Genomic DNA, 27285 nt, shown 5'->3' on the forward strand with positions numbered 1-27285 from the left:
TATACTGCAAGAGAGTAGTCCCCGCTCACTGCAACTAGAGAAAGCCTATGCACAGCAGTGAAGACCCAATGCAGACAAAAAGTCAAGCAAATAGAAAATAATTTTTTAAAAAATTAAACACTTCCATGCATCAGAGAACCCACAATCAGCAGAGTGAAATGGCAACTCACAGAATTGAAGAAAACATTGGCAAGGGTTTGCTGTGGACTGAATTGAGCCCCTCCCCCACCACATTTATATGTTGAAGCCCTAATTCTCAAAGTGATTTCATTTGGAGATAGGGCTTTCAGGGGGTGGATTAAGGTTAATGAAGTGATAAGGGTGGGTCCTAATCCTGTAGAATTGGTGCATTAGGAGAGGCGGGGAGAGAGACCTCTCTGCTGCACACACACTGATGAAAAGCCACGCGAGGGCAGGAGGAGACCCCTCACCAAGAACCCAATGGCCACACCTTGTCCTTGGACTTCCCAGCCTCCAGAACTGTGAGAATCAATTTCTGTTGTTTAAGGCATTCAGTCTATGGTATTCTGTTATGAGCGCCCAGGCAGACTAAAGCAGAGTTATCATCTGGAATATACGAAGAACTCCTGCAACTCAATGACAAAAACTAACCTGATTTTAAAATGGACAAAGGACATGAATACATACTTCTCCAAAGGTGATATGCATGTGTGCTCAGTCATATCGGACTTTTTACGACCCCATGGACTCCAACCCGCCAGTTTCCTCTGTCCATGGGATTTCCCAGGCAAGAATACTGGAGTGGGTTGCTGTTTCCTTCTCCAGGGGATCTTCCCGACTGAGGGACTGAACCCCAGTCTCCTGTGTCTCCTGCATTGGGAGACAGATTCTTTACTACTGTGCCACCTGGGAAACCCAAACAAGATATACCCATGGTCAAAAGTACATTAAAAGATGCTCAACATCATGGAGATGCAAATCAGAACCACACTGAGATACCATATCACACTCATTAGGATAGCTACTACCAACCCAAACCAAACCAAGCCCAACCAGAAAATGACAAGTATTGGCAAGGATGTGGACAAATGTGGAACTCTTGTGAATTGTTGCTGGGAATATAAAATGGTGCAACTGCTATGGAAAACAGTATGGGGGTTCCTGAAAAAAATTAAAAACAGATTTTATTATATGATCCAGCAATTCCACTTCTGTGTACATTCCCCCCAAAACTGAAAGCAGGGTCTCAAAGAGATTACTGCACACCCATGTTCACAGCAGCATTATTCACAACAGCCAAAAGGTGGAAGCAAACCAAATGTCCACTGATGGATGAGTAGACACACAAAGTGTGGTTTATACATGCAATGAAATATTACTCAGTCTTCAAAAGGAAGAAAAAGCATGGATGAATATCGAGGAAATTGTGTTAAGTGAAATAAACCGGCAGAAAAAGACAGAAAAACTTGTATGATTACACTTATGTGAGGTACTTAGAGTAGTCAGATTCATAGGAACAGAAAGTAAAACAGTGGTTTCAAGGGGCTGTCGCGGGTCGGGGGGTGAACAGGAGTTATTGTTTGATGGGGACAGAGTTTCTGTTTTGAAGAAGAAACAGTTCTGTGGATAGATGGTGGTGATGGTTACAATACAGCATGAATGGACTTAATGCTACTGAGCTGAACACTTCATAATGGTGAAGACAGTAAACTTTATATTACGTGTATTTCACCACCACAAGTTTTAAAAATGTGATAAAGACAAAACAAAGCAAAAATTATAGTGGAGGAGGGAACTGGATTCATCTCAATTTAGGCAGAAGCATCTTGAATCATGGCTCAGCAATAAAGAATTTGCCTGCAAAGCAGGAGATTCAGGAGACAATGGTTCGATCCCTGGGTTGGGAAGATCCCCTAGAAGAGGGAATGGCAACCCACTCTGGTCTTTTTGCCTGGGAAATCCCATGGGCAGAGGAGCCTGGCAGGCTACAGTCCATGGGGTCCCAAAGAGTCAGACACGACTGAGCACGCAAGCACACTTGCGTGTGTGTGTGTGTGCACACGCACGCACACGCACACACACATCTTGAGTCATAATCTTTGTTCAGTCACATGCCCCTGCCTTGTCTGGGACATCAGCTGGAAAACAGGAGAGCTCAGAAAGGACCCTTTACGAGGGAGTGGCTTGTCTGAAAAGTAGCATAGGGGAGGTGCAGAAGCCAGGCCAGGACAGGATCACCCCCAGACTGCCAGGTCAGGGATGGAGCAGCCGAGCCCCTGAGGGAGATGGACCAAGAGCAGAAGCTGAGCCCCTGGCAGAGAAGTGCAGCCAACCCAACCACTCAGGAGGATTGGGATGGGGGAGGAGCTGGGGACAGAAGGGCCTCAAGTGCTTTCTCCCAACTCCTGACCTCCACTGGTGCTCGGGGCTCACCGAGAAGTGTATGTGTGGGGGGTGGGGGGGGTGGGTACAGATGCAGCATCTGCAAGAGACTGGTGATGTGGAGGGACAAATGGAGTGAGCTCAGGGGTCTCCCAGTAGAAGCCTCCCCAGCCCAGGAGGGCCTCCTCAGGGCCCCACCCTCATCTGTCCTTTGACTTGCTGGGCAGCTGGCCTGTCGCCTTCCGGGGAGTCGCCAGCCCCAGCACAGACCGGCCTGAGTCAGCAGCTTCTCCTGACTTCCTGTATCTACTGTCAGCTGTGCCTCCTCCCGCGCTCTCCCTCCCCCAGGGCCCGGGGCTGCCCCTCAGATCCTCAGCTGCCTGGGGGTCCAGCTCCTGTGTGGATCCCCGTGCTCCCCTCTCCTTCTTGGTGGACTGGGCGCAGCCCTGGCTTTCCCTTCCCCAAACTCCTGCCCGACTCAGCCTCAGCTTTTGGCCAGTGCCGCTGCTCCCGCACAAACCCTAGTTCTGCTGATGTGCCAGAGCCTGAGCGCTTCCCGAGATGGACCCGGGCTAGACCTTGTTCCCAATCAAGGGACAGCCCAGCTGGGCTCCACCAGCCAGGCCAGCCACCGGCCAAGGGGCAGTCAGGCCCCACTGATGCACCTGCTGTCCCCACGACCCTCCTCAGACACCTCCCTCTATGAATGTTCCAGTCCCTCCTGTGAGGCTCTGCCAACAAGGCCTTCCAATACTCACCGCCCCACACCAAGTGTCTCTCCCCACACTCCCTTGCCCCAGCCCACTCCCTCCTCCCGCTGCCAATGGTCTCAGCTCTGCTCCTGCCCATCCTGCCCAGGACAGTTAAGGCTACTCAGCTGCCAGAGGGCTTTTTAAAAACACAAAGCATGTAAATGGCTAAGATGGTAACCTTTATGGTACGTGTACAATTTAAATTTTAAAAATTATTTTTAAAAATATACAAGTCAGGCCATGTCCCTCCCTGTGGAGAACCTTCCTGTGGCTTCTTCTCACTACACTTAGAGTAAAAATCCAAGACCTTTGTCACAACCCCCAGGTCCGAGGCCTCTGTCCAGAGACCCCATCTGTGCTGTCAGAGGGCCCCGCGTCAGACGTGCCCAGCTGGATCCCCTGGAGGAACGTCACACCTGGAAGGTCCCCCAGCTCTTCACACGGGGTCGGGTGGGGGGCGGTCTTCCTCCAAAAGGCCTTTTCCCTCCAATCTCTGCATGAGCTTCCCACTCATTTCTTCAGAGATTTACCACTAGACGGAGACTCTGGCTGCCACTGGCCATCCTTCGCTGATCATCTGCCTCACCCACCCCACGCAGCTCGCCTCCCAGTTCACTGCGGTGTTCCCGGTGCACAGAGCAGCTGCTCGGCAAACACTGGTGAATGAACACTAGAGCCCTTCTTTCACTGAAGAAACATGTGCAAGTGTCTCCTTGCACTTGCTCTCTTAGCCAGGTGCCTAGATTCACAAAATCAGTGCTGAATTAATCGGAGAATACAAAATGGAGCCAGGCTTCCCAGGTGGCTCAGTGGTAAAGGATCTGCCTGCCAATGCAGGAGACTCGGGTTTGATCCCTGGGTTGGGACGATCCCCTGGAGAAGGAAATACTCCCCACTCCACTACTCTTAGCTGGGAAATCCCATGGACAGAGAAGCCTGGCGGGCTATAGACCATAGAGTCATAAAGAGTCAGACACAACTGAGTGACTAAACAGTAACAACAACAAAATGGAGCCACAAAGCCATGATAGTCCTCCTCCCTAAGACCTATAGATGCCTCTAAACAATTACCAAACGGCTCTCAGGACGAGAACCCCATGGATATTGATGCAGAGCCTTCCAGCACTGGTATATTGAAAACGGAGTTCATGTGGATGTGTCAGCATCAGCCTTATGAGATTAATCTCACTAACTTGTAACATATGGGGAAATAGTTCTTGAAGTCATTCAACAACACATCTCTAAAACCATCTACTGATTCATCTCCATTCCTGACTTTATTCCCAAAGGATGGCTTTAAAAAAATGTGTGCTATAATCCCAGTATCACAGTAATGGTCAACAATATTTTACAATTTTATGCTTTAAGATTTCAGACGTCTTAACCAAAACATCACAATATAGGAACTTACGTTCAATGCTTTGTTAAGCAGTAGCCAATGGCAACCACAGGGTTAGGGGCGCAAGAATTTAAAGTATCAAGTCTAAGTACCTTTTGTGCAACCTGTTCTGTTTTCTTTGTTCCTCTGGGGGCCCCCTCTCAGCCAGGTGGGACAAGGGGCAAATCCTGTATGTCAGTGGCACAGCTTCCAAGGAAACCAGCGGCCACTTCTGACTCATTCTGTTCTGTTTCCGCCAGAAACAATGCAAGCACTACAGAGCATACCACTCCACCCCCAGCCCCCCAGCAAAACCCCATGCCCTCCACCCACTCACTTCAATGCACTTGCCCTACAGAGACGGGGGATGCACAAGTCCCCTCCCCCAGCACTGCTGGGCGAAGATGCAAACAGGGACCCTCCATCCACGAATGCAGAGGTGGGGCCCCTCCCACACCCACTGCCTGCCTGCCTCGCCCCCAGGCTCACTAAACTTCAGCCACAAGGCCTCAGGCCAACAGCAAACAGAAGCCAGGAGGAGGCAGCTGTCTGCAGACACAGGAGAGGCGGCTCCCATGCTCCACACTGCACAGGCTCCCAAGAATCCACGAGGCTCACCTTCCATGGCCCTTCGCTGAGAAGGTGGCTCAACGATCCACGAGCTGTGGTGGGAGATGCTAGCACTCCCCCCACTCTGACTCAGGGTAGGAGCGTGGGCATGGTCCCTATTGCCCCATCACAGGCTCTGCTGCACCATATCACAAGCCAGGCCTCCTCGGCCATGTTCTCGTCCCCTCTGATACATTAATCACAAGTTAAGTTTCTCTTCCCCTAAAAGGACGTGCTCCTCCCCACAGGGTCCTCCTGTCTGCAGATGTCAGAGGCAGGCGCCTTTATGACGCCAGGAGGCAGGGCACTCACCGGGCGGACCCCAAGCTGTCTGGCCAGTTTCTGACTGTGAGTGCGTCTGTGTGTATCTCTCTGTGTGCATGTCTGTGTGTCTGTGTTGTGTGTGGTGGTGGGAACAACCAATCTGTTTTAGGATTTTATAAACAGAAGTCTAGTTGATTTACAATGTTGTGTTAGTTTCAGGTGTACAGCAAAGTGATTCAGTTATATACACATATATATATTCTTTATCAGATTCTTTTCCCTTATAGGTTATTACAAGATACTGAATATAGTGTTATACAGTAGGACTTTGTTGTTTCTCTATTTTACATATGCATCCTCGGTCATGTCTGACTTTTTGTGACCTCATGGACTGTAGCCTGCCAGGCTCCTCTGTCCATGGGATTTTTCAGGCAAGAATACTGGAGAGGGTTGCCATTTCCTCCTCCAGGGGATCTCCCTGACCCAGGGATCAAACACAAGTCTCCTGCATCTCCTACATTGCAGGTGGATTCTTTACCGCTGAGCCATCAGGGAAGCCCTATTTTATATATAGTAGTGTGTATATGTGGAGAAGGCAATGGCAACCCACTCCAGTACTCTTGCCTGGGAAATCCCTTGGATGGAGGAGCCTGGTAGGCTACAGTCCATGGGGTTGTGAAGAGTCGGACACAACTGGGTGACTTCACTTTCACTTTTCACTTTCATGCACTGGAGAAGGAAATGGCAACCCACTCCAGTATTCTTGCCTGGAGAATCCCAGGGACGGGTAGAGCCTGGTGGGCTGCCATCTGTGTGGTCACACAGAGCTGGACACGACTGACGTGACTTAGCAGCAGCAGCAGCAGTGTGTATATGTTAGCCCCAAGCTCCTAAATTAGGAGTTTTGTTGTTGCTGTTGTTCAATTGCTAAGTCATATCCGCTCTGTGACCCCATGGACTGCAGCACGCCAGGCTTCCCTGTCCTTTACCATCTCTTGGAGTTTGCTCAAATTCATGTCCATTGAGTTTGTGAACATAGGAGTTTGGGAACACTCAATTTAAAAACCAAAATAAATCTTGAGCTCAACAAAATAAAGACCTTGTGGAGGGAAGAAACCATGATGGACTCTGGTTCCTTCTTGCTTTTTGCTCAGCAGGCAGACTTCTCCCCCGATGGGCACCTTCAGAAGCCTGCAGTCCCTGATAGACCCACCAAGGACCCCAGCAGTGGCTGTGGGTTTTCTGTAATGATGACAGCATTCTGAAAAGGCAGCCCTGAGTCTGGTTGAAGGGTCAGAGAAGCAGGGTCTCAGCTGGATCATAGCCATGCTGGGCACTGTGGCCCAGGAGTCTGGAGGCTGGCAGGATGGCCCCTGGCAGTCTGTCTGTAGGTCTATCCAAGGCAGTACAGATCCTCCTGGGAGAACTCTGATTCTTTGGGCTGGGGGAAGGCAGGGACTGGACCAAGAAGAAACACTGAAAGGGCCCTTTCATTGCATGCTGTTTTTGGGGCAGATGGAAGCCTTGGGGGACCTGGCGGTGATGGAGGAGGGCCGGCGGCGGGCCAGGCCCCCATCTGCGGGCCCAGGAGCCGGGTCTGAGGACAGTGGGCAATGAGGCCTCCAGTGCATGGACATGACAGCAGCAGCCACCCCAGGGTGGGGGAGGGACAGAGGGACAGAGGAGAGGACCGCACAGCCATCGAGCCTGTCAGCATTTGTGTTGGCTCCTAGACCACTGGAGGAAATGAGGGGGAGAGAGAACTTTCCTGGAACTTCCACAGGTACGGAGTGTGCGGGGCCAGCCGCAGGGCCGCACCAGCACCCTAGCCGCCTCAGGGCCTGGCAGACACCCCTTCTGGGTAGCGGGCAGAGCCCAGCCTTCCACCCAGCTGCCAAGTCGGCCATCGCTCTGGATTTTCTTATTGTTACCAGATTAGGTGAAAACACTGAATGTGCTGATTTCTTTTTTGTTTTCACATTCCTGAAATGTTCTTTGCTAACCCACAGGCTTCAGCTCTTTTCCTGGAGCACCAGCTGGCTCATGAAAGCAACTGCTGCACTTGGCAGGGTTAATTTATTCAGTGCCTGGAACAGGCCCCTATCTCTCTCCAGCACACAATGCTCTCGGATTGTGTTTTAAACACACACACAATAGCCGCACACATGAGGGATCATGTCCAGGCTACTCCCAGGATGGTCCTGTCATTGCAGGGCCTTGCTGGGACCTCAGGAGAAGGTCTACAAGGAACAGCAGGACAGTAGCGGGCTTGTGACCGGTCCCCAGGGTGGGACCCAGGCACACTGATGATACAGCACTGTGGCCTCCCCGAGGATGGGTTCTTTGTGACACAGATGTGTCTGACTGGTGTGGTTCAGAGCAAAGCAACAGTCCCCCGCCCTCACCAAGCTGTCTCCACCTAGTTTTTGTTCTGCGGTGAGGCCCGCCCAGAGCCCTGCCCACGACTGCCAGGTGCCCTGCACTCAGACCTGAAAAGACAGGCAGCTGCTCTGTCACCAGCCTCCAGGCCTCCCCACGGCCACTCTACACCCAGGACAACGGCTTACCACCCCCATTCCTACTTTCAACCTGACCCCTACAGTCCTGTCCTGTCTTCCCACCGCAAGAAGTGTCCACAGCTCCCTAACCAGGCTGACTCCCTGCTGACTCACTCCCTACCCCAGCTCTTCAACCCAGAGCAACCTAAAGCAAAGGACTGCCTCATTCCTCTGGCTCCACAGCTCTGGCCCCACTGTCCCGTCTGTCATCAATGTTGGCTAAAGACAGATAGAAACTTCAGGAAAACCAACAAACTGCTAGAAGAATGCAGGAGAAAATCTTTGTGACCTTCAGTTAGGCAACGATTTCTCAGCATCAACACCAAAAGTATGATTCGTAAATAAAAATTCTTTAAAGTGATAGATAAACTGGAATTCATCAAAATTTTAAACTTCTGCTCTTCAGAAGACATTGTCAAGAAAGTGCAGAGCCAAGGCACTGGCTGGAAGGGAGGCATCCACAAAACACAAAACTAACCAAGGACCTGATTCCTGAATTTATGAAGAAACTCACAAAACTCAACAACGACTGAACACATAACTCAATAAAAAATGATCAAAGATTCAAACACTTCACCAAAGAAGATAATTGGATGGCAAATAAACACCTGGAAAGATGCTCAATGTAAGAGTCATTGTTGTTGCTTGGTCACTAAGTCATGTCTGACTCTTCGCGACCCCATGGACTGCAGCATGTCAGGCTTCCCTGTCCTTCACTACCTCCCAGAGTTGGCTCAAATTCATTGCCATTGAGTCCATGATGCCATCTAACCATCTCATCCTGAGTCATTAAGTAAATGCAAATTGAAACCACAGGGAGATATTACTATATGTCTAATTAGAATGGCTTGAAATTTAGAAACATAAAAACGAGTGCTGGCAAAGATATGGAGCAACTGGAACTCCCATTCATTGCTGGTGCAAATACAAAATGCACAGTGGCTTTGCAAATCAATTCAGTCATTTCTTATTGTTTTAAAAAAAACAACAACACAAAAGGTAACTGTGTGAACTTTAAAGATCTCACTGGCTTTATTCAATGATTCATGAATGGGGTAGAAGCCCATCCAGCAGTGAGAAAGGAGCTCCGAGGAGGTGTACAGAGGACAAGACCTTCACAGGGAGAATGGGCAGGAACAGGAAGCCATGCTCAGCAGAAAATCGGCATGATTATTGTGAAGTCACTTCCCTTTAGGGGAGGTGGGGGTCCACCAGGCCAGTGAACTCAGCCAGGGCTGATCAGGGAATTCCTGATTCACTGGTTTTAAGAACCTGTTTTGGGGATAAGATGAAACTATAGTGAAGTCTTGGTTTGGTGATGGGGGGCTCAGCATCAGTGACTCCATTTGGGGCCCCTTGTCTTTAACAGTATAAAATTACACCTGCACTGATCATATAGTCCAGTAATCCCACTCCTGGGTATTTGCCCAAGAGAAATGAAAGGGTGTCTGAGTGGGAAGTAATTCATAGGCTTGGTCCTGATGAAATAAAATTCATGTTTTAAAGCAAGATAAGAAAAATTTAAACATAATTTTACTCTGCTTTTGGCCTCCTCCCTCCCCACTAGTGTACATGTGCGTCTGCACTAACCAGACCCCTGCACTCCCCACCCCCAATGGCGGAAATATCTGCTCAATCATAAAATCAACTTTTCTCCTCCTACAACAAGGACCTATTGTGTAGCACAGGGAACTATACTCAACATTTGGTCATAACCTATAAGGGAGAAGAATCTCAAAAAGAATGTATATGTATAATTGAATCACTTTGCTGTATACCTGAAACTAACATAATATTGCAAATCAATTATGTGCTTAGTTGCTCAGTCGTGTCTGACTCTGCAACCCATGGACTGTAGCCTGTCAGGCTCCTTCATCCATGGGATTTTTCAGGCAAGAATGCAGAAGTGGGTAGCCATTTCCTTCTCCAGGGGATCGTCCCAACCCAGGGATTGAACTTGTGTCTCCTGTGTCTCCTGCATTGCAGGTGGATTCTTTACCTACTGAGCCATTAGGGCTTCACCTAAAAAAAATTTAAAAACAAAACAAAATTTATCTACTTCTGGTTGTTGTTTTGGGTTTAGTTGCTCAGCTGTGTCCAAATCTGTGACCTCACAGACTGTAGCCCACCAGGCTTCTTTGTCCATGGCATTTCCCAGGCAGGAATACTGAAGAGGTTGCCATTTCCCTCTCCAGGAGATCTTCCCAACCCAGGGATCAAACCCACGTCTCCTGTATTGGCAGGCAGGTTCTTTACTACTGAGCCACCTGGGAAGCCGCTCTCCTTCTGGTACCAGTCATGTAACTCTAGAAGAAGTTCTCAGTCCTGCTGGGGACACAATGACCACCACTCACAATGACCACCACTCACCTTGTTTGTGCAGACATCTTTGGCAGACTTCATGGACAAGGCCACTACAGTACTTCCCTTTCCTGCACCAGATAGCAACTGGTGCAGGAAAGATTGGTCAGATGACCTAGGGAGATAACGGGCCCCACATGGAGAAAGTCCTCAGCTTAAGTACTTACTTATGACCTTATATTAGTATCACTAGCTATATTACTTATATTCTGCCTATTTTACAAAATTACTGTTTCTTACATCACCAAATGATGTGTGACTGAGATTCACATAAAATAAATGATGATTAGGTGGTCTGAAACAATTGATCAAATATACAGTCCTGTAAGATCAAGTGTAACTCTAGATGTGGGAGGGAGCAACAAGAGGAAATCGTTTCCTGGACATAACAGACTGTAAGACAGGGATCCAGAGGCGTTGGGCTACTGTTAACAGGGCCTGGTCCACTAACAGCACACTGAGTGGCCCATCAATGAAATCCTTGCCTGACTTGGGAACAAGCATTCCTACTGCCATAAGACAAACTGGTCACTAAATGCCTCCCAAACCTTGGTCAAAACTAAGACCAAAAGGGAGAGGCTTGTCAAATAAAGAATGTTGCCCACCATCCAGTTCCATAAGAACCAAGTCATCACCCACTGCTGATGATGACCCACAGGACACCCTGAAGAATGTTCTGAGTGAAGACCAGGATGAAGCACTCTGTGCTCTGGGAAAACTGGCAGAACCAGCCCTCAGACAGTTAGATATTTTCAGGAGAAATTTTTATGAACCTGGATTCTTGCATCTTCCCATACTTAGAAAAGCACTTAAAAAAAAAAACCATTAAATGAGGTGTCTGCTCTTCGTGACCAGCAGCAACCTCCTACCAAGATGGGTGCTCATTGCATGTACCCCCTTTACCAAAACCACACATGTACTAGCCTCCCCTGCTTACCTCTTGGGAACAGTCCTCAGAGTTACCTGAGAGGCCATCTCCCATGTTGCAATCCTTGGGGGCCAGTCCTATGGGACTATGCCTTACACTCTGTGCAGGCAGACAGCACCCGGACTGAGTTCATGGTTCAGTGGTGGTTGGAAGACACGTCGGAGGGGCTGAGTATAAGCACGAACCAGAGACTTGGGGGAGATCGTGGTGGGATCACACTGAGCATGCGCTGGGTGAGTTCACGTGGGCTCCTTGCTCTTACCTAGGCCCACCCCCAACCTCACTTCCTTGCCCACCTCAGACTGGGCCGCCCTGGCCGCCAGCAGCCAGGATGTCCAGCTCCCACTTTTTTCTTAGTCCTTCCTCCTCAGCTACCTTTCCTACCCTCACTCCTTTTGCACCAATTGCACCCATCCTGCCAGCCCCAGATCAAATGTGACTTCTTCCCTGGAACCTTATCTGACTGCCAACTCCCCACATCCATAAGAAGCTGGAAATTACTGGATGCACCTCTGAAGCCCAACACTTGGTCTACGTGCTCTCACAGTACTGCCTTCTCTTGTGTGACTGGGTATGGGGAGACCATGTCTCTCAAAGGGATTGAAAGCAGAAAATCTGGTTTTGCATATAGACACAGCATCTCGAGGGATACGTTACGTGTGGTAAGAGCTCAGAATTCTGTTTGATGAATTAATGATGAAATGAGCAGGCACAGTGACCCATGGCCAATGAAGTGGGTGTGGTCAGCACTTGGGAAATAGAACATCACCTAGGAGTTCAGAGAGACGGTTTTTTGGTGATAAGCAAACAGGACTATGGGGGTTAAAACTCCACACCTACTGTTCTCCTAGTAGTCACTTGTAGTTCCCCAACCTAGCAGATCAAAACCACCTGCCAGACTGATTAAAAACATGCAGGCCTGGGGTTCACTCCCTGCAACTCTGACTCGGTCCCATCAAGGGTAAGTCTTGCTTCATATATATATATATTCCTTTTTTTTTTTTTGGCAGGGGTCCACACTGTGTGACTTGTGGGATCTTAGTTCCCAGACAGAGATTGAACCCAGGTCCTTGGCAGTGAAAAGCTCAGAGTCCAAACCATTGGACTGCCACGGAAGTCCCTTGCTTCCAATATTTTTAATAAAACTCCCAGGGTGTCTCTGAGCAACCAAGCTTGAGACTTAGCTGCCTAAACAGCCAGAAAGCTGAAGACTCATTGACAGGTAATGATTTTTTTAAAAAGGGCAGCTCTGAGAATCTGTACAGAAGCCACACATACATATGACAGAAATGTGACTAGATCATCAAACTGTGATACATCCATGCCTGGCAATACAAAGAAATAAAGTACTGACACACAGAACAACATGGATGAATCTGACAAGAAACCAGACACAAAATACTACGAGTGTATGGTTCCATTGATAGGAAGTTCTAGAAGAGGCAAAACACAGTGACAGGAAGCTGATCAGTGTTTGCCTGGGGATGGTGGTGGGGTTGGGGCTGGTGGGCTGGGAACGGGACTAGAGGGACACTGAGGAAAATTTGGGGGTGAAGGAGATGCTTAGTGTCTCAATGGCAGTGGCGGTTCTGTGGGTGTGTACAGTTATCAAAAGTCATTGAGTTACATGCGTTCAACAAGAGGGCATCTGCTGAGACTCAGAACCCAGGACCCTAATGGGAATCCTGCCACTGTCCTCCAACCCGCGTGGCTAGCCCGTCACCATGTTCTGCCTTCTGATTCGGAAATCTCTCCTGGATCCTCCTCCCACTCGTTACTTCCAAAGCCTGGCAACATTGCCAGGGGTAGAACTGCTGCTGGTCTTCCTGCCCAGAGTTCAGGGCCACGGCCCCCTCTGCCAACAGGCTTTTCAGATGCAGAACCGATCATGCCCCACCTCGAACCCCCATTTAGATCCCTCTGATTACAGACCACCCACCTGCACCCCTTCCAGGGTAAGACAAAGTGCCACGTGCCTCTCTGGGTTCTCTCTGACCCACCACTCAGACCTGCTCCTGGCTGGACTGTGCACGGCTCCCCAAAGCACCATCACAGCTCCAGGCCGGCGTGCTCACCACCTCTCTGGCCCCAACATTCTCCCAAGAGCCTCCACTGGCAACTCCTGCTCACCTTTCCATGCCTCGGTTTCCCCACCTTGAAAGAGAGGGCCGTACATATGGGCGCCTCATGGGAATCAGAGGAAACAACCCTCTAGGAGAACTGGACTGCTTCATTTGCCACGCAGTCGGCATGCCAAAGTCTCATGTTCATCATTTTAAAAAACATCGATGTGTTTGAACAAGAAAACTGAAGCCAGGGGAAAAGACACTTCCCATGCACTGGTTTTCCCCAGTGAAGGTACAGTCCTGCCTGTTTTGCAAGACTTTTCGTGGGTGTCTCCTGCTGAGACGACACGGACACACGGAAACTCATGTGGCAGAGGAGAGAGAAGAGATGAAGAGAAGTGAAACAGCCGCTCTGAGCACAGCCACGGAAGACGTAGTCTGTGGGGCTGAGCCAGAGGGACAGAACCGGATCAGAGGAGCACATGTGTGCCTATCTCTGCATCCAAACCAGAGGGGCAAGCCCGTTTCTGAGTCAACTTGAAGGATGAACGTCCTGCGAAACTGAGCTAATGGTCTGATTCTAATAAGAGATTAGACTCAGTGGAAGAAAGGGGGAATCCCCCAGAACTGAATTTCCAGCCACCAGAGTGGTGGAGACGCTGCAGAGTAACTTGAGCCCCTTGCCCAGGGGGTGGGGGCAAAAGACGTCTAAACAGAAACCACGTAACAAGTAACTTCCTAGAAAAGCCTCTATCTCTGTCATATCTTTGAGACTGCCATCTAGGCCTCACAAGCACAGCGTTTGGTCCAGATACTGTGCACAGGGACGTTATCCGGCCCTCTGCAAGGAAGGGAGGGGGTGCTCCCCAGAGCTGGATTCCAGGGGAGAAGGCTTAGAACTGGTCCAGTGGGCAGTACCCGCCATGGGACTTCAGATTTCCCATGCCTGGCAACAACACGCACATAAGCAGGCTCTGCACCACGGCTGTGAACACATCTCCACGCTGCCAGTAACTAGTACCCAGGGGGAGAACTGCGTTTCCAAAGACCTTTAGACTTGAACCTCAAGTTAGATCCCCTGGAGGAGGAAATGGCAATCCACTCCAATATTCATGCCTGGGAAATCCCGTGGACAGAGGAGCCTGGTGGGCTACAGTCCATGGGGCTGCAGAGTTGGACACGACTGAGCAACTAGACAGCAGCAGCAGCAGTATTAATTATCCTTACTTGGCAAGACAAGAAAAGTGACAGGCAGTGAGAAAAGACAATGTTTTCAGGCTGCCAGAAGATGTTTGAAATCCATCGTCAGCCCCCAAACAAGCATGTAGCACGCACTTGCCCAGCCCATGAGGATGTGTTAATAATGTCAGGAGTCACCGGAGACTTGAGGTGTTACACCCACAGCAGAAGAACCTCTTTCCCCAGATAGTGCTGTTGTTCTGAGAGTTTCCATCCCCACCTTAAATAATAACCAGCTAGGTACTTACTCCAAAACCTCCTGCTTCTTGGGAGCGGCTGAACTCGATCAGCAAGCCAGTGGTACTATTTTAGGGTTTGGTGCTGGCGGGAGGAAAACCACACTTGAGGGGCCGGGCGCCGAGCATTGGAGCAACGCTTTGCTCAGGAAGCAGGCGGGCTCTGCTCTCCAGGGCCTCACCCCCTGCCTCTCCCTCCCTTCTTCTCCCTCCCATAAACTGCAAAATCACTTCTACCCTACTGGTGCCTGAGCGCTTCCTTTGAATGTCTCTGAAACATAGGATTTAAAGACGTAGGCTGACTGCTTTCTTTCTGATTGCTCCCTGAGATATCAAACAGAAGAAGGGGAAAAAAGCCAGTCTACTCTGCAGAGGTGTTGTTCAGTCACTAAGTTGAGTTCGACTCTTTGCAACCCCATGGACTGCAGCACTCCAGGCTTCCCTGTCCTTCACCGTCTCCCAGAGTTTGCTCAAACTCATGTTCATTGAATTACTGATGCCATCCAGCCATCTCATTCTCTGTTGCCCCCTTCTCCTCCTGTCCTCAATCTTTCCCAGCATCAGGGTCTTTTCCAATGAGTCGGCTCTTCGCATCAGGTGGCCAAAGGACTGCAGCTTCAGCATCAGTTCTTCCAATGAATATTCAGGGTTGATTTTAGGATTTACTGGTTTGATCTCCTTGCAGTCCAAGGGACCCTCAAGCATCTTCTCCAGCACCACAGTTCAAAAACATCAATTCTTCAGCGTCATGTCTTCTTTACAGACCAACTCTCACATCTGTACATGACTGTTGGGAAAACCATAACTTTGACTATACGGACCTCTGTCAGCAAGGCCTCAGGGCCCCTCCCCTGCCAAAGTCTGTGGCTCCTGACAGTGACTCTTAATTCTACAACTCATATGGAAATGCAAGGGACCCAGAATAGTCAAAACAATTTCGAAAAAGAGGAACAAGGTAGGACTTACACTTCCCAATTTCAAAACTTACTACAAAGCTACAGCAATCTAGACCATGTGATATTTGGCACAGGGCTAGACATACGCAGATAAATAGAACAGAACTCAGAGTTCAAAACTGAACTCTTACGTTTATGGGCAGTTGTTTTGGACAAGGACACCAAAACCATTAGACAGGGAAAGAACAGTCTTTCAACAAGCAGTGTTGGGACAACTGGACATCCACATGCAGAAGTATGAAGTTAGACTCCTTCCTCCCACCACATGCAAAAAATACCTCAAAATGTAAGAGCTGAAAAATAGAAAACTCTTAGAAGAAAATATAAGTATAAAACTTTGTGACCTCGGACTAGGCCACGTTTTCTTAGATATCACACACGAGACACAAGCAACCAAAGAAAAACTAGATATGTTGGACTTCGTAAAAATCAGAAACGTTTGTGCTTCAAAGTACACTATCAAGAAGTGAGGGCTTCCCTGGTGGCTCAGTGGTTAAAAAAAAAAAAAATCCACCTGTCAATGCAGAAGACTCGGGTTTGATCCTTGATCCAGGAAGATCCCACATGCCACAAAGCAATTAAGTCTGTGTGTCACAACTATTGAGCCTGTGCTCTAGTGCCTGGGAGCTATAACTACTGAGCCCTAGGGTCCCAACTACTGAAGCCCATGTGCTCTAGAGCCTGTACTCCACAACAAGAGGAACCATCAAATGAGAAGTCCACACGCCGCCACTGGAGAATAGCCCCCACACACCGCAGCTAGAGAAAAAGCCTGCATGGCAACAAAGACTTAGCATAGCCAAAAATAAATATAAAATTACAAAAAAAAAAAGAAAGTGAAGAGATAATCCACATGATGGGAGAAAATATTTACAAATCACATATCTAATAAGGGCCTATTATCCAGAATATAAAGGACAAGTAACCCAACTGAAAAATGGGCAAAGGAGCCAAACAGACAATTCTTCAAGGAAAATATGAAACATACAAATGGCCAATAAGCACATGGAAAGATATTTGCAATTATTAGGCAATAGCAGTACGAAAATCAAAGCTACAATGAGATAGCATCTCACATCTACTAGAATGACTACAGCTAAAAAAGACAATAGTAAGTTTTGGCAAAGATATGGAGAAATCGAACCTCCATACATTGTTTGTGAGAATGTAAAATGGTATTGTTGTTTGTTTAGTTGCTCGGTCATGTTGACTCTTTGCGACTCCATGGACTGTAGCCCGCCAGGCTCTTCTGTTCATGGAATTCTCCAGGCAAGAATACTGGAGTGTGTTGCCATTTCTTTCTCCAGTAAAATGCCATGGCATCTGTGAAAAAAAAATTGGCATTTCCTCAAAGATAAAGACAGTCACCATTGTGATCTAGTAATTCCACTCCTAGGTATGTACCCCCAAAGAACTGAAAACAGGAGCTCAAATAAAAATCTGTATACGAATGCTCACAGAAGTACTATTCACAATAGCTAAAAAGTAGGAAAAAAATCCTCATCAAGTGATGCATGGATAAACATAATGTGAGATCCATACGATGGAATACTATTCATCAGTAAAAACGAATGAAGTTTTAAAAAAAGGAGCGAAGTAGTGGGACGTGATACAATATAGATGAACCTTGAAAACATTATGTTGAGTGAAAGAAGCCACATCAAAGAGGTCACAATTGTATGAATACATTCATATGAAATTTCCAGAATAGCAAATCCATAAATACAGAAAGTAGATTAGTGGTTGCCGTGGGATGAAGGGGGGAGTTAGAATGGGCAGTGACTGATAATCGCTCCAGGACTCCCTTTTGGGGTGATAAAAATGTTCTGGAATTTGACAGTGGTGACTGTTGCACAACTTTGTCAATACACAAGAAAATTACTGTATTGTATATCTCAAAATAGTGAATTTTATGATGTGATTTATATAAATTTCACAAGTGACACTGTAAAATATTTGATGATGTGGAACAAAGATGACAATGTATTTAGTGGAATATATGGTTATGTATCGGAGAAGGCAATGGCACCCCACTCCAGTACTCTTGCCTGGAAAATCCCATGGGTGGAGGAGCCTGGTAGGCTGCAGTCCATGGGGTCGCTAAGAGTCGGATACGACTGAGCGACTTCCCTTTCACTTTTCACTTTCATGCATTGGAGAAGGAAATGGCAACCCACTCCAGTGTTCTTACCTGGAGAATCCGAGGGACGGGGGAGCCTAGTGGGCTGCTGTCCATTGGATCGCACAGAGTTGGACACGACTGAAGCGACTTAGCATGGTTATGTATTAAGTTTGCATCAGCACTGAACTGAAGACGCTAAACCTATGGCTACAAAGGGTCAACTGTATATTTTATTTTTAAAAATCTGTGTGTAAGTGGACCCATGCAGTACAAGCCCAGCTGTTGAAGGGTCAACTGTACAAATATCATATGATCCCACCTCTGGGTATTTACCCAAAGGAATTGAAATCAGGATCTCTAAGAGACATTAACACTCCTTTGTTCATGGCAGTGTTATTCACCATATCCAGGATGTGGAATCAACCGAAGTGTCCATCAGCAGACAAATGGATAAAGATGGTACATATATACAATGGAATGTGATTCAGCCTTAAAAAAAGTAAGGAGAGTCCACAGTATGTGACAACATGAACGAAGCTGAGGACATTATGCTGAGTGAAATAAACCAGTCACGAAAGAACAAACCCTTCCTGACTCCACATATCTGAGGAACTCTAAAATAGTCAAATTCACAGAATCAAAGAATAGAATGGTAGTTCCTAGGGGCTGGAGGAGGGGGAATGGGGCATAAAGTTTAATTAATTAATCAACTGGCATAAAGTTTCAGTCAAACAAGATGAGTAAGGTCTAGAGATTTGCTGTACAGTGCTGTACCTCTAATCACCAATCATTTATTGTATGCTTAAACATTTAAGAGAGTAGGTCTTGGGACTTCCCTGGTGGTCTAGTGGCTAAGACTCCACTCTTCTGAAGCAGGGGCCTGGGTTCAATCCCTGGTCAGGGAACTAGATCCCATATGCTGCAACCAAGACCTGGTATAGCCAAATAAATATATATTTTTTTAAAGCGAGAGAGAGTAGATCTCAAGTTAAGTGTTCTCACCATGGTAAAATAAAAGTTTAGAAAATAAATGACAAAAAGAGGATGTTACCTCTAGGTGCTGAAATGATGGAAGGTTCTAATTGTCATTATGTTCTTAAGATTTTTTTGACACTAGCTGAGATGAACATGGCTTGTTTTATCATTTTAATAATACTATTTAAGCACAATAACCATTAGGCATTCTGAGAGCAGCAGACTCTATGACTTGATGGCTTATTCTGCAGAGACTAAGTTCAACATGATCCCAGGCAGGCTTTCTTAAGTGTAGAAGCAACTAAACCCTGAACAAGATGTCCTCTGTGGGGACAGGGAACTCAGAACAGAGGGAGGTGATGGACCATGACAGTGTGTCCAGGTGTCCACTGACGCAGAAGCTGCACAGGACAAGGGTGGTCTACCTTCTGGGCTGGGTTCATGACTCCAAGCTAACACTGAGAGGAAATCTCTGTGCCAGCCAAGTTCCTAAGTGCCTCAGCAGGAAACCTGCCTACTCTCCATGGAACAGAATTTACTAAGCCTTAGCCAAAAATCAAAGCCTTAAAATGTTCTGTTTGCTCTTGGAAAAAATAAATCTATCAACCCTAAAAATATCTAGGACAAAGCCAAAAGATGAAAATGACTCTGAGTGGGTTTCAAAGAGATGTTTGATGAATCTTTGCAAAGACTGTCAGAGTAAGAGTCCTTAGGACCCTTGCATTATAGTGGAGACATGCCCTCAAGGACCTGTGATGAAGTACATGAAAGGACACCCTCCCAGGGGCAACAACAGCTGAAAACTCTTCACAGTCTCTACCTTTCATGCAGCCAGAACAGACCCTGTGCCTATTACTGGAAAATGAGTATAAACAGAAACTGTTTACGTGATGTGCTGATGGTGGTGGTTTAGTCACTCAGTCATGTCCAACTCTTTTGCAACCTTGTGAACTGCAGCCTGACAGGCTCCTCTGTCCATGGCATTAACCAGGCAAAAATACTAGAGTAGATTGCCATTTCCTCCTCCGGGGGATCTTCCCGACCCAGGGACTGAACCTGTGTCTCCTGCTTTGGCAGGCAGAATCTTTACCCCTGAGCCACCCGGGAAGCCTTACCTGCATACATAAGACTCTGAAACCTGACATCAGCATGTAAGACAGTACTAGGTTGGCCAAAATGTTCATTTGGGATTTTCCTAAGATCTTTTGGAAAAATCCGAATGAACATTTTGTCCAACCCAATACACTGCTCTTCTTTGTAAATATCTGTGTGACCTGACTGTAAAAAATCATTCCTCCTTAAAGGAACTTGACTTTTATGTTAACCCAACCATCTCTTTAGATGACGTTTTAATTTAGTTCTAAAGCATCAAATTTCACTGTAGGAAATTACAGAGAGAGAAGAAATTACAGAGGGAGACACACCGCACAGGGAGAGAGATGTTTAGTGAGGTTGCCCTTTGTACGAGCTCTGGACAGGGGTCACTGCGCCCTCCCTGAGGAAACAAGAAGACCAAACTCATTCTGCGAACACATGGCTAGGAACATAGGCCTGTTGGCTTACAGTTTATGCCTTGATATACTGTCATAAAAACACCCCTGGAGGGCCAGATGAACTCACAGGCCCAAAGGAGCCTTGACAGGTCAGGTCGCCATGAGGCAAGTGTGGCTCCAGGGCTGGCCCCTCCCCACTCTCCTCCCACTCCACCCCAACGCACCCCTTGCTGCCAGGGCCACACACCTGCCACCCACACAGCACCTCCTGTGTGAGGATGCTGAGGGAGGCGATGCATATGTTTGAACTGTTTAATTAGCCAGGAATAGGAAAGCAGCGATTCTTTCGGCTTCAAAGCAGATGTTGAGCTAAGTAGGAAGGACAAGAGCCCCAGAGCCTGCAAGATGACTCAGCCCCGGTCCCCCACAGGTCCCAGCATCTTTGGGGATGTACCTGTCCACCTGACTTTCCTACTACAGGGATTCTGACACTGAAAGGCCCTCTCTGACGTCCAGCAACCCTTCACCTCCTCCTTCCCAGCCTGGTTTGCTGGTTAAGCTGAAACCCCTGCACCCTTCCCAGACTCGGGTTCCCAAAGGCCTCCCTGCCCAGTCTGAATCCCAAGACCACCTCCTTCCACCAGGCTCCCCATCAGCTCCCTGATCAGCCAGCCACCAACTGGGATCTGCCACATCACCATCTTTCTGTTCCCAATCTGGGTCTCCGGATGGAATTATGAAGACTGAACTCCCCCGAGGGAACATGGCCTTCATTGCCCCTGAAAGAAGTGAAAGTGTTAGTCATTCAGTCATGTCTGACTCTGCAACACCATGGACTCTAGCCCACTAGGCTCTTCTGTCCATGGAATTCTCCAGGCAAAAATACAGGAGTGGGTTGCCACTTCTTTCCGCAGGGGATCTTCCCAATCCAGGAATCAAACCCAGGTCTCCTGCATTTCTTTACCATCTGAACCACCTCACCAGGAAAGCCTTCATTGCTACTTAGCAATTGATTTATTCAACTCTATTTTCATGTTGAACCTCCCCAAAAGCATTTATTCTAAGAATTTCTTGTTAACTCAGAGGGGAAAGGTCATTAGCCTGACTAATCGCAGGTTGAGCATTATTCTTCAAGCCATCCTTACTACTATCAAAGCCTACATGATCTCCACCTGATGCCTGACTTGTTTCTTCCTGATTCTGAACTTTCTTTATTGGTGATGGCGGCGGGGGGGGGGAGAGGGGCGGAGGGGGGAGAGGGGCGGGGGGGGAGGGGGGGCGCGGCGGGCAGGGAACAGGGCTGATGTCCCTCTCCCAACCCTCAGCAACAACTTTTGAACCTCTGCTCCCAAAAAGGTACAAAAGATGCAAGGAAGAGGACTTCCCTGGTGGTCCAGCTGTTAGGAATCCACCTGCCAGCGCAGGGCACACGGGTTCAATCCCTGGTCCAGGAAGATTCCATATGCCACAGGGCAACTAACAACCCCACATGCCACAACTACTGAAGCCTGTGTGCCTGGAGTCTGCTTTTTAACAAGAGAAGCCACTGCAATGAGAAGACCACTTGCTGCAACCAGAGAAAGCCCCTCATGCAGCAGTGAAGGCCCACTGCAACCAAAATTAAATAAACTATAAAAAAGAAGGTACAAATAGGAAATGAATAAAGAAAAAGCAGCAATTAATGAAACCAAAAACATTTTTAACAGTCCCGAGGACTAATAAAAGTAAAAGCTGGTGTTTTGAAAGGACTAACAAGATAGAACTTCACGCAAATTTAATCAAACAAGAAAAAAAGAAGGCATCCAAATTAGAAACAAGAAAGAGGACATAATTATATATATGGATTTGTAAACTGGCGAAACAGATAATTTTCTAGGAAAACACAGATTACCAAAATTAACTCAAGAAGAAACAAACAGTTCCAGAGGAAAAAAAGCAAAGGGCAGGAAAAGGCAATTCAGAGAAATACTAAAGACTAATAAACACATGACAAGAGGCTTCATCTACCCAGTGCCCAGCACTGAGCAATATGAACTGAGCAATAAGATACTTTTAAAGCCATCATATGGGTTAATATTTTTTAAAGGGATAACAGTGTCACCAAAAATGTGGGAAACAGGACTTTCACACACTTGTATGCATGGATTTTGGGAAGCAGCTGGAGAGGAGATTGTAAAAGGGGACTTTCGGGACTTCCCTGCTGGTCCAGTGGCTAAGACTGCACGCTCTCAATGCAGGGTGCCCAGGTTCCATCCCTGGTCGGGGAATTAGATCCCACCTGCCACAGCTAAGAGTCTGCACGATGCAACCAAAGATCCTGCATGCCACAACTAAGATGTGGCTCAGTCAAATAAATATATCTATTTTTAATTAAAAGAATAAAGGGAGGCCTTTCACATTTTACTCTCTGCACTTCTATGAGTTTTTATAAGAATGTGCTTTAAAAATGGAATTTCTAAGCCTGTATACACAAGGACTAATACACAACTGTTACTATCTGTTTAGATTGGAGAACAAAGCTTTGAAATGAGAATGTAGACTTAAAACAGTTTATGGATCTGAAACATAAGAGGCAAGAAAAAAGAGAAACAGAAAACTAAGCAGCAGAGTACAGACTGGATATGATGCAGAAGAAAACCAAGCACCAGCTCCTGTGCTCTTCCTTCTGCCCCTTGCTGAGAGCCCAGCACAGGGCACTGAGTAAGTGTTTGCTGAATACATGAAAGAAAAATGGGATTCACATATCCAGAGCTACTTTGGGAATTTCAACTTCAAAAGAAAAAAGTGCAACAGTTTTACTCAAGTGTATTTTACTAATTGTGGTGGTGGGTTAGCCGCTAAGTCATGTCCAACTCTTGTGACCCCATGGGCTGCTAGACTTCTCTGTCATGGGATTCTCCAGGCAAGAATACTGGACTAGGTTGCCATTTCCTTCTCCAGGGGATCTTCCCGACCCAGGAATCAGACCTGGGTCTCCTGAATTGCCAGCAGATTCTTTACCAACTGGGCTATGAGGGAAGCCCCAAGTATTTTATTAATATTATCTTGAAATGCAAGATTATTCTTTTCCCTGAAATCCTGTTACACTCTTCACATAACCATTAAGTTTGAAATTTATACTTTGGTTATTTTTCTGCATCCAACCTTCAGTTACAGGGATGTAGTTCAGGCTTCCCTGGTGGCTCAGTGGTAGAGAATCCACCAGCCGATACAGGAGACTCAGGTTTGATCCCTGGTCTGGGAAGATCTCACATGCCTGAGAGCAACTAAGCCCATGCGCCATGACTATTAAGCCTGTGCTCTAGAGTCTAGGAGCTGAAACGACTGAAGCCCACGCACCCTAGAGCCCATGCTCCACAACAGAAGCCAGCGCACTGAAACTAGAGAAAGCCCACACAGCAATGAAGACCTAGCACAGTCCAAAATAATAATTTTTTTTTATTAACCTGCATCTCCAGGGTCTCCTGCGTTGGCAGGTAGGTTCTTTACCACTAGTGTCACCTGGGAAGCCCCAGTAAGTAAATAAATATTTTTTTTAAGGGATGTGGTTCATCTTGGTTAGTCTGTTACTATATTTTCACCAAATATTTTAATAATATTGTACGCTGGTGTTCATATTTGTTAAAATTCACAGTTTTCCTCTTTTTCTATTTTGTGGCATTACATCAGTTTAGAAAAATTGATAGAGCAGAGTGAAGTGTTAATCATTCAGTCATATCTGACTCTTTGCAACCCTATGGATTGTAGCCCACCAAGGCTCCTCCTTCCACGGGATTCTCCACGCAAGAATACTGGAGTGGGTTGTCATGCCCTCCTCCAGGAGAGCTTCCCGACTCAGGTATCGAACCCAGGTCTCCCTCATTGCAGGAAGATTCCTTACCGTGTGAGCTACCAGGGAAGCCCAGAGAGAGTGGTTCAAGGAAATATAAAGGTCATGCTGACAGTATAAATATGACTCAACAGTTAGAAAGGGTCACTATTTTTAATCAGCTTTTTGGTTGTTGTATAGTTGACTGGAAGGGTCATATTGAACAGGACTGATGTGTAAGCTGGAGAGGTGTATGTCCTTTATGTGGCCAGCCAGCCACTTAAACAGGGATGTGCAGGCAGGAAGCACAGTAGTGTATCCTGAAAAACTGGAATTCATTGGCCCCCTGATGCATTTGCTTCCAAGGGTTAGAACACTTCATAGTTTTTATGAAGCTCCTGAAATAGTGGCAGAAAACCACGCATGCTTCCCACATGACTTTCAGACAAAGCACCATGGCCTCTTTGGTAAACCAACCAAGTTCTTCCTCAAGGGGACAATAACGTTTCTCTGTGCAAAATCCTGTGAGTTTCACAGGAATACAACAGAGGCCTCATTTACTGCTACACTCCTCACTGGTACAGCACACACACTAATGGAACGTGTTTTTAGAACTGCCCCAAGGTTAATGATACATGTTTTGGAGAGAAAACAGAACAAGATGTTAGCAGAATCCCTCTCTCAAATCATGCTCTGAATTTCAAGGAATACGTATGGCGTGCCACAGCGAAGAGGAAGAAGCACTCAAACCTCAAATGGCTTTACCTGTACTGCTAGGGTGTCTGGACTTGATAAGCCCTAGTCAATGAGGATGATTTAAGCAAAGAAGCAAGGAGATAAAACTCATACTTTAGAACAACTGTTCTGATGGCAGCATGGACGACAGATTATAAGGGAGTAAAGCTGGAAGCAAGAAACCCATTTCCAGGCAACTTAAACAGTCTAGATGAGATACCATACACAGAGAGTGAAAGAGAAATTCATAAGAGGCTGAATCAACAAATTGTTGCTGTTGTTCAGTCGTGAAGCCGTATGCAACTCTTTGCGCCCCATGGACTGCAGCATGCCAGGCTCCTCTGTCCTCCCCTCTCACCTAGAGTTTGCTCACATTCATATCCATTGAGTCACTGATGCCATTTAACTATCTCATCCTCTGCCACCCTCTTCTCCTTTTGCCCTCAATCTTTCCCAGCACCAGAGTCTCTTCCAGTGAGTTAGCTCTTCACATCAGCTGGCCAAAGTATTGAAGCTTCAACTTCAGCATCAGTCCTTCCAATGAATATTCAGGGTTGATTTCCTTTAGGACTGACTGGTTTGATCTCCTTGCAGTCCAAGGGACTCTCAATTGTCTTCTCCAACACCACAGTTCAAAAGCATCAATTCTTTGGCACTCAGCCTTCTTTATGGTCCAACTCACACATCCATACATGACTACTGGGAAAACCACAGCTTTGACTAGTTGGACCTTTGTAGGCAAGGTGACGTCTCTGCTTCTTAATACACTGTCTAGGTTTGTCATAGCTTTTCTTCCAAGCAGCAAATGTCCTTTAATTTCATGGCTGTAGTCAGCATCTATGGTAATTTTGAAGCCCAAGAAATTAAAATCTGTTTCCACTTTTTTCTATTCTATTTGCCATGATGTGATAGGACCAGATGCCATGACATTACAGATTCCTAAATATAAATAATAGAACTTGAGTGTCAGTTGAATTTTGAGGAGGAAGGAGGTGTTTCTGGTTTGAAAACAACTTGTTGAGATTGTGAAAAGACAAGGTTTGCCATGTGCATTGTTCATCTACTGCCGTGTAACAAATACCCGTAACATTTAGCAGCTTGCTAAATTTTATTATATTTATCATTTATCATCTCACAGTTTCTGTGGGTGAGGAATCAAGGAGAAGCTTTGCTGGATTATACTTAAGCTGGGGCTGCACCATCTGAAGACTTGACTGGGATGGGAGCTCCGAGGAGTTCAAATCACATGGCTGGCAAGTAACCACTGGCTGCTGACAGACCTCTGTATCTTGCCCAGTGAACCTCTCTATAGGTGGCTTGAATATCCTTCAGTTATGGTACACGTCTTCCCCTGCACCAGATGACCCGAGAGAGAGCAAGGACGAGGCCACAATGCTTTTAATGACCCTCAAGTCTCACACATCCTTTCTGCCCTATTCCACTCATTAGGAGGGAGTGATTAATTCCAGCCCACATTCATGGACAGGGCATTAAGCCCCACCTCTTGAAAGGAAAAGTATCAAAGAGTTTACAGGTATGTTTTCAAACCATTATAGCACTGAAGCAGATAATGAGTTCATTTCTTGCTGAATTTGAAATGCAGAGACACTCAGCTGGAAGAGTACAGAGGACGGATGGACATACCCATTGATGAACGTAGTGGGAACAAAGTCTACAGAAGACAGAGCTAGAAGCGAGGTCACAGGACTTTCCTCGGGGCTCAGTGGTTAAGAATCCACCTGCCAATGCAGGGGACACCGGTTCAATCCCTGATTCAGGAAGAGTCCGCATGCTGTGGGACAACTAAGCCTGTGCACCACAACTACTGAGCCTGCGCTCAGGGCCGTGCTCTGCAGCAAGGGAAGCCCCCAGGAGGAGAAGCCGTGCACCGCAACTAGTCCCCACTCACCACAACTAAAGCAAAGCCTACATGCAGCAGTGAAGACTCATTGTGGCCAAAATTAATTAATTTTCTTCAAAAAGAAGCAAAGTCACAGAGTTAAGGAGGAAATGAGAGACAAAGTCAAGCGATTCCTGAAAACTTAGCCATGAAAGGAAGTCAACAGTTAAAGGTCAGAGTAGAGGGTTTGGGTGGACTCCTTTTTAAGATAGGAAACTTTTGAGCATGTTTATAGGTAGAGAGAGAAGAAATCAGTACAAGGACTTCCTGGTGGTCCAGTGGCCAAGACACCATGCTCCCAATGCAGGGGGCGTGGGTTCGATCCCGGGTCAGAGAATTGGATCCCCCATACTGCAACTACAGATCCCGAGTGACACAAATAAGATCCAACACGGCCGAATAAATAAATACTTAAAAAAAAAAAATCATTAGAGAGAAGTCAGAGTGTCAATGAGGAGGGGGTAGTTGACGAAGGTCTTGGTAGGACCTCTTGGCCACTGATCCGGGACAGAGGAGAGACCTCCTTACCCCAGAGAGAAGGAAAGGAAGAAAGGGTGCTGTT

At 47.0% G+C, this 27285-nt stretch overlaps 1 protein-coding gene across 9 annotated transcripts in view; it reads right to left on the minus strand.

Annotated features, from left to right (window-relative positions):
* Positions 1-27285, minus strand: part of SPECC1 (sperm antigen with calponin homology and coiled-coil domains 1) — a 206548-nt gene that overhangs the window by 157089 nt on the left and 22174 nt on the right. For 4 of the 9 annotated variants that reach the window (XM_059878321.1, XM_005220460.5, XM_002695819.5 and 1 more), the window contains exon 1: positions 5092-5274. The exons of 3 other annotated variants lie outside the window; for them this stretch is intronic. In XM_059878321.1, coding sequence (XP_059734304.1) covers positions 5092-5098 — 7 coding nt within the window. In that variant the 5' untranslated portion in view covers positions 5099-5274. 2 more of the 9 variants (XM_059878318.1, XM_015458758.3) reach the window with 2 other exon arrangements.

Source organism: Bos taurus, chromosome 19 (genome assembly GCF_002263795.3).
Source record: "Bos taurus isolate L1 Dominette 01449 registration number 42190680 breed Hereford chromosome 19, ARS-UCD2.0, whole genome shotgun sequence".
Lineage (NCBI taxonomy): Eukaryota > Metazoa > Chordata > Mammalia > Artiodactyla > Bovidae > Bos > Bos taurus.